We start from the raw sequence: 8,882 nt of genomic DNA on the forward strand, positions 1-8,882 counted from the left end.
AGCCATACACTCTATAAGGTAAGGGTTAAAGCAGCAAAATCTGATAAAAGTTTAAAAGAAAAAATATGACACTTTTGCACCATGCTTTTTCAACATACTTCACTGCTTTAAACCTTGTACTTGTACAGTACATTTCACCATCTATTATTTTGTTGATGTGCTGTGTTTGGGTTTTTTTATGTTAGAAGACCTGATTTCAACACTGCTAATCATTATGCAACTTTCTTTTCATGAACTAGAACTTTCTGTTATATAGATTAGTTGTGTGCTTCAAGGGAGATTAGATCCATGTCTATTCTAATTCAGCTACAGTCATTAAAATAACATATTATTAATAATTATCGCTATTAAGTGTATATTTATATTGCACAGATTTTATATGGCAGTCATGTCTTTTTATTTTCTTTTAAAGCATAGCTCTTACAAGCATCTGGATGACATTGCTAGTGTATACAAGATTTGCCACTGAATTTACTGTAATAAAGCCCCTAATTCATCACATTTTCCACCTAAGAGCTATGGAAGCCAAACAGTTTCTTGGAAAGTCACAAAAGACACGATTTTGGCAGAAGATGCCAAAGAAATATTCCTACCAAGTATGGGTCAACATTGGTTCTGTAGTCTACTGTGAAAACTAAATGGTTGTAAGAATACCACTACAACAAAAGCTTATAACATGTTCTAAGAAGCATACCATTAAGTCAGATTAAAAGTGACTCTGTAGTTTGAAGGTGCAAAATGTGGGCAAGCATACAATTCAGATCATAAAGCAGACATACGGTCATGACAGCCAATTTGAATAGATTCTAATAATGTACTTACATCCCGCTAACATCAAAAATTGTATCTTTTTGGCAATTTATTCCAGCAACTGTGATGTTATCAATCTCATTAGCAAAGATTCCAAAGTTTTTCCCTTTAATTCTGATAACAGTTCCTCCTCCAATTGGTCCATCTCTTGGCTCAAACTGCAAGCAGAGAAAGGAATTAAAAGACCAACAGTTTTATAAAGAATGAAAGATGAACTGTAATTATTAAATCTTAAAACTGTAGACATAAATGGCTAAGTGGTCTGAGCCAGGAAAGTGCAAGCCATATATTTCATTCTAGGTCAAACAGGTACCACTTTGAAAGTCCGGTCCAGTCCATTTTTCTACACACTGGAAAAGGTCACCAAGAAGTATTTACTGCAAATATTTATGTTGGGAAAATTACAAGTTGGTTCATCTTCTATGGTTTTGGTATCTAAAATCTTTGAGAAATGTCATGGGCAATTTTGCCATCGATCCTATGTCATGAATTTATGAAATAATCTGGGCAATAGATGTATACTTGGGGTATGAGATTTGCAGACAAATTATGGTTTCTAATCCCTAAACCTCATCTAAATTCTCCATAACGTTTCCCCACTTGATATTTTTCACCTATGGATGGATCTGTCATTATAACCCATGTGCGTCCTCAAGCAAAGTTTCCAAGGTGCCTCTGTACATGTATTATGTTTACCTTAAATCAATACACTGATGCAGATATTTACTTGAATTTTTCTGAATGTAAATCAGCTACCTGTTTTGGGTCACTAATGCCCCAGTTCTGTACGTGTGTGGAGTCAACAGTGGTTTTCCATTCAACCTGCACCATTTTGAACTCACCCATGCTTATTGTTTTATCTTGATGACCATCAAGTACAGCTTGGTAATTGTGCCAAGATTACTTTTTGTCACTACAAGAAGTTCTGAACAGACACATAATCAATATATGTAACCATAATGAAATTATCTTGCAAGCACCACCAGAGACACTGGATGCTATTGATATATGCACAAAACCAAATCTGACTGGTCACTATGATGGTTGATGTAGTCACTAACTCAAGCAATACTACCGTCAATGGTGGTCATAGCAGTGATTCCAAAAATACATCTAGGATAACACACAATTTGTATTTCAAAAGTCTCCCAGCTATTGTTCTGCTTTGATTATTTTCTTGTGTGGGTAACTTTGAGGGTCCATCATAGTTCCTCTATTAACATTGTGTCATGTATATCTATATTGTGTGCTTAACTTTTATCCATGATTGTAGGTTTTAATTTAAGATAATGGACATTTGTAAATAACATTTTTAGATGGTTAACTTTTATCCATGTTTGTAACTTAAGAATGAGTTGCTTTCTGATTTCTGAGTTCAAGTCTCGGCTTTATTTAAAAAAAACAATTAAAATGTTCTGAAAGCAAAATCTGACCACAACCTGGTCTTTGTTTGTGTGTGTTAGTTTTTCATATAAAGTTTGAGGTAAACAACATTATTATTCATTCTGACTTTTAGTTAAATCTGTAAAATCATTGTTAGTTGTGTTTTGATATAATTTGAGAATAATCATTTAAATTATTTATTGAAATTACAAAATGCTCAATGATGTTTGGAATAAAACACTATTACGAGATTGTTCCAAATTCATTCAAAGACATTTTGGATTATGTCTGATAAATCAAGACTGCTGATAAATCAACCTATGCAAGATTATTGTACATCAGTATATTCAAGAATTTGAATTTATTTGGAATATTCTATACTGTTGGACTTGTGATTGAACATTAAGGATTATTTGGGACTTAATTGACCATACTGTAGGTTTCTTTTAAATGTTCACTTTTTATTAAATGGAAATAAATTGCGAATTTTACTAAACTTGTTGGTTTCACTTCTTCCTGTTACTTAGTTTACGACCATAGAGTTGTAACAATTGTCATTGTGAAGTAAAGTGATTTATAGTCTGGCTTTGTTCAATTGCAAGATGCACACTCATTTCTACTCAACTACCATTTTCATTGGTACAACTGCTAAGCATTCAAAAAAACTATCTACCTGGAGAATATTTAAGTCTCAAATGATTGTGCATTCTGAGGGCCGTACACCATGTCCATATGGAACCATAATCAACATCCATACAGAACCATAATCCATGTCCATATGGATCCATAATCCATGTCCATATGGAACCATATTCCATGTCCATATAGAACCATAATCCATGTCCATATGGATCCATAATCCATGTCCATATGGAACCATAATCCATGTCCATATGGAACCATAATCCATGTCTATACTGAACCATAACCCATGTCCATACTGAACCATAATCCATGTCCATATGGAACCATAATCTATGTCCACAATGAACCATAATCCATATCCATATGGAGCCATAATCCATGCCCATATTGAACCATAATCCATGTCAATATGGAACCATAATCCATGTCCATACTGAACCATAATCCATGTCCATATGAAACCATAACCCATGTCCATATGGAACCATAATCCATGTCCATATGGAATCATAATCCATGTCCATATGGAACCATAATCCACATCCATACTGTGCCATAATCCATGTCAATATGGAACCATAATCCATGTCCATACTGAACCATAATCCACATCCATACTGAACCATAATCCATGTCCATATGGAATCATAACCCATGTCCATATGGAACCATAATCCATGTTGATATGGAAACATAATCCATGTCCATATGGAGCTATAATCCATGCCCATACTGAACCATAATCCATGCCAATATGGAACCATAATCCATGTCCATATGAAACCATAACCCATGTCCATATGGAACCATAATCCATGTCCATATGGAGCCATAATCCATGCCCATACTGAACCATAATCCATGTCAATATGGAACCATAATCCATGTCCATATGAAACCATAACCCATGTCCATATGGAACCATAATCCATGTCCACATTGAATCATAATCCATGTCCATACTGAACCATAATCCATGTCCATACTGAACCATAATCCATGTCCATATGGAATCATAATCCATGTCCGTATGGAACCATAATCCATGTCGATATGGAAACATAATCCATGTCCATATGGAACCATAATCCATGTCCATATGGAACAATAATCCACATCTATACTGAATAATACTGATTACGCTAGTCAGATCTGATTTTTTTTGTTTTTGCCCAAACATTGTTACATGGACAAGTGAATAACTGTTGAAAATTAGCTGAGATTTATCTCTTTTTGATTGAGTCGATGTTGGTGCAACATAATCAGTGGGGAATATATTGGGAAAAGGGGGATGTTGCTAATGAACTCTACTCAATTGCTGGTGAAACAATAATTGAATGTTTTCACTCAAGGCAATGTAGTCAATGACATGGTGTTTTCGCATGCTAACGTGATGACTCCAACGTGGCCTCAAGTTGGTATTAGTACATCAGTGTTGTTCCGACTGTTGATTTCTATTTGGTCAATAATAAGATTATACTTCAGTGTTAAACACAAGGGTTTGTTAACACCACTATTATGCAAATATTTCTCAATGAGTGAAATAAAATCACCATTGATGTCAGCATCCCTTGTCAGCTTATCCAACACCCTGTTAGTAAATTCTGCAACATCGTGACCGTTCAGAATCCATTATGTGTATGTGTTGATAAATCTTGAACACAAATGCTAAAGAGGGTTAAGTGTGCCTCTGGATAGATGCCAAGTCTTTTAAACTGAATGTTATATCCATGTGACTAATGGTAAAAATGCTGCATATGTGAAAGGTACTGGAACATTACTGGTTATGGTGTTATGCATTAATGATGTACTCAATTGCCAGTGATCATTTACCAATTCTGCCATTGTTGCCTACCAGCCTCTAAATTCAATGAAATATGATCCAGAATTGTGCACGTTTAAGGTGAGAGGTTTGGGTTTACCAAAAACCATCACTGACAACAGTGAAAACAAGTCTACCATTTGCTAAGTGTGTTCCTCCATTTATTCGATTACAGTGGCCACCCCTTCTGCATTGGAAAAATGGCCTTATAAAATGGGTGGTCTTTCCAGAGGGCGACTAAATATTTTGTGAAAAGTATATGTAATGTACATAGTAAGAAAGCTACATAATTCAATGCATTTAATATCTTCATTTAAAATCTTCATTTAAATGTAATATTAATTATTAAAAGGTTCTTCTTGTTATAATAATAGACTTATTTCCACTGAATAGACATTAATAGTTCTTATTCTTGGCATAAGTGGGATATGCAAGCAGGTATTGTTGTCATGCACATTGCAAAATCATTCAAAAACGTCATTTAAATCTTTGCTCCATTTTCCAACTGCTGCTGAATAACCTCCTTAATGGTTACAACATTGTTTATTCGAGTCTTTTCTACATAAAATTGTTCGGCAATTACCCCCTCTCCACCTTGCCAGATGTCGTAGAGTAGAATAACCAACTTTCTTCTAAAATAATACATCTCCATTTATGTGATGACATGTGAATGTTTGGTAATGCTTTATATGGATGTTGCTAACTGTATGTGATATAATTAAGCAAATACAACTTTTGTCAAGTGCATGAAATGCCTTCTTTGTAAAGAACCAATAAATGTGTTATGTGATTTTTCGGTCTTTGTCTGGTACTTTGTTTTGTTCAAAGTTAACTTCCCAGTGTGTGTGTTAATGCACAAAATCTATTTATAGCCTATGCTGACACTGTTATGATCTTGACAATTACATTTGTTTGTAATCATCAAAGAGAAGAACTCGACAGATGTTGAAGCCGAAAACTATCATAACATTACTGAGCACATTTCCTGTAAACGTTGACTTTTATAGACAATGTTATAATATTAATTGCACTGTTACATGTACTTTAGTCAACACTTCTTTCAGTAATGGAAACTTGACATTGGGAGACATGTATCGACGATAGAGATAATCTGATTACTTACCTTATGTCACGGCATGAATTAATTATTGGATCTGGAAACATCATGTCATCATGAGTAAATCAAAACTGGTCAACCATGAGGCCACAACTGAAGACTGCTTCCACTCATGATTCACCGACTCTGGTGACTGGGTAATTGAAGATAATGTTTCTCTTTTTTTATTGCCTAAAAGACTATACGTCCACTAACCATCTTCAAAGCCATTCTGGATGCAGTTCTGATGGCAATTAATGAAGCTGCTTTTGCAGCTACCAAAAGCACTGGGATCATAGTGAGGAATGGAAATATTCAACTGCTATTATGCACTACCATCACATCTGACTTTAATAACTTTAATGTCACTGAGGTGTTCTTTTGTTTGGCCACCTTGTGCTGGTCAGGCTGTGTTTTATATAGCCACAAAGGGGTATTTCCAGACAACTTTGCCAAAGAATTCTTTAATGTGAGCCTGCAGTCTTTTCTTGTTGCACTCTTCAATTGATACACTGGTATTCACCAAGGCCAACTTTAACTCTGTGATATGACATTATTTTTACAACAATTACAGGTTTTCCACAGGTGTGTCAATGACCCTTTACAGCCACCTGTGCATTCCAACAACAACATCTTTTCACAGCAATGAATCTGTAATGACGAATGTGGCCCTGAGTTACACATACATGAAAGTGCTATTGTGACATGCACGTGACATGATTGTGAAGTCAAGCAAAATTTCTTTGGGAGTTCGTGATGACTGTTTTTTATCGCAAAGAAACTTCAGACGCTCCTGACTGGTTCAATACTATTGCACTTGATTCATAGTTTAAAATGCTATGAATACATGTATTGGTGTGCTGATACATTGTTGGATAGTTATCTGCCATGATAACTGCTGAACGTTGCCTTCATATGAGTCTGTGGTGAGTGTGAGAAATGACAGTGTTAATGATCCTCCAAACTCATAAATGACAATAAATGTGTTTCTGCAGCCTTTGGAAGGTTTATCACAGGCATCCACAATGTCAACTTTTACAATTAAACTTTGCCATCAAATTGCATCATTGCTGCTTGGTATGATGTGACTGTTTGGCTCCAAAAATAGTTTTGAGGACATCACAGCAAACTCGAATATATGACTGAAGGAATCCCACAGAAAACAAGAATCAATTAAGTTGTCCTTGACTGTACAAATCCATGACTGTAATCCTGGACTGCTAACAATTACAGCAGTTGTTTGTACATCTCCCTCTACATTTCTGGCATTCACAATGGTATACAGAGGAGGACCTACATGAAAGGATCCATCCTTGTGAAACATAATAAGATGAGACAGTTGATCTGGCAATTCCAATAATCATCATGGCAATGGCAATATTGCTCAAACATGCTTTTATGTCCTTTACAGTTATGAGATAATGTGAGCTGCTCAACCATGCCATGATATGGTTATTGACAAATCCAACTTGGGCACCATCAGGAAAATCAGCATTTTCCATCGATTTACAAGAAGACCTCAAAGGAGAAAATACAGAGACGTATCATGCACTTGTAATTCTATTCAATTAGGAACCTAAGACAGGTATGAATAATACTGAAAGTCTCTTTTGCTTTCATCTGTCATCACAGGCATATCCATGTGAAATGCAGTATCAGGTACTTCTTTGAATTTTGCCACTACTTATTCCATATCAATTTCATCTAATACCTTTCTGTGAGATGGCTTTGCAATCCATGCCCAGTCCATAATTGTAATCTGCTTTCCACTGCTAAATTTCCAACTTGCATTCATTAATTCAGTACTGGTCTGTGCTAACTCGGCAAGACATTGTTGAGCATCTTTGCTTATGATTTTTCTAACTGAAGCTGACATTGTTGCCATGGAACTGCTCACGATTCAACCACTGGTTGAGTAGCCAATCTCAAACTGATTATAGACTTTGCCATAAAAAGAACTACCCTAATGCTGCTAAATGTGAATTTGGTGTGTTGGAGAAACAGATGTTTGACTGGAGAAAGAAAAAGTCAGTATTATTTAATAGTACCAGAGATCTTAAGAAAATTTGAATAATGGAAAGCCCTTATGCAAATTGTGAGTTTTGGTTTGAAAGAGTGGGTTCTAGGGTAGTGTGTTTCAGGCACAATTGATGCAGTCTGTGGAAACTCTCACTCACTGACCACATGTCACCCCTTGCAGATGGATTTGACTTGCAAAAAATACCTCATCTTATAGGAGGATCATAGAGAAATTCCCTTTTTGCAGCCCTAAAGTGGGTGGTGTCAACTTATAGTTGAATCAACTTATGAACGAGTATATACAGTTGCACCCATTTATGAGAGTGGAGTAAGGATGAACCCAGTATATTACATGAAATAAATAAAGGAAATATGATTCATGCTGTTTACCTTTTCTTTAAAAATCAGTTGATTTTAGTAGATCTTAATATCCGTATCTCAAAATTACAATGCTATAATTCTAATGAAAATACGGACAGAAGCATGTATATATAGGCAGCACTAAAACTATTGCAGTTACTAAGGTTGGTTTTTGCATCAGGGTTAGTATTAGGTCCATTGTTATTTTTAACTTTATTAATAACCTAAGAACTCCAATACTGACCCATCTGCAGATGACACCACATTCCTGCTTATGTTAGTCTTTAATTACCATTGAAACCAAGTTAAGCAAAGATCTAAAGAGGAATGATGCAGAAATAACAAATCCTTCAAAACCAAAATAAGACAAAGTGCAAGTTAATAACAAAAGTTCAGAAATTGGCTCACATGGACCAGAAGTATCTCAATTCACATCATCAGAATGCAACCATTAAAATGTTAATCAGAAACTTCCTGGCATTCATGCTGACAGTTTTCATATGTGGGTTGTACAGTAAGTCTACAGCATTTTTATTAAAAGTTTCCAAAGGTGTCCACTATTTACAATAACTGACACAATGCCATTTAATCAAAATGATTACATAAAATTTCCCCTTATTTAACCATTAGACCAACTGAATAGTTGACAACTGTTATAATAAGCAAACCATACCTTGGTCAATTAGTAACTAATTCATTTGCTGCCCATCTTTAACCTCTTATTATGACAGTTTCAGTTTGTAAGAT

The 8,882-nt window shown here is 35.3% G+C and overlaps 1 protein-coding gene across 1 annotated transcript in view; it reads right to left on the reverse strand.

Annotated features, from left to right (window-relative positions):
- Window positions 1–1,656, reverse strand: part of LOC149788893 (plexin-A1-like) — a 159,867-nt gene extending 158,211 nt beyond the window's left edge. The window contains exons 1-2 of the mRNA XM_089973565.1: window positions 1,567–1,656; window positions 823–968 (exon numbers count right to left, since the gene is read on the reverse strand). Coding sequence (XP_089829691.1) covers window positions 823–968; window positions 1,567–1,656 — 236 coding nt within the window. The remainder of the gene's footprint in view (window positions 1–822; window positions 969–1,566) is intronic.
- Between the last annotated feature and the right edge of the window lie 7,226 nt (window positions 1,657–8,882).

Source organism: Sinohyriopsis cumingii, chromosome 11, assembly GCF_028554795.1.
Source record: "Sinohyriopsis cumingii isolate HCF-2022 chromosome 11, ASM2855479v2, whole genome shotgun sequence".
In the NCBI taxonomy this organism is placed as follows: domain Eukaryota; kingdom Metazoa; phylum Mollusca; class Bivalvia; order Unionida; family Unionidae; genus Sinohyriopsis; species Sinohyriopsis cumingii.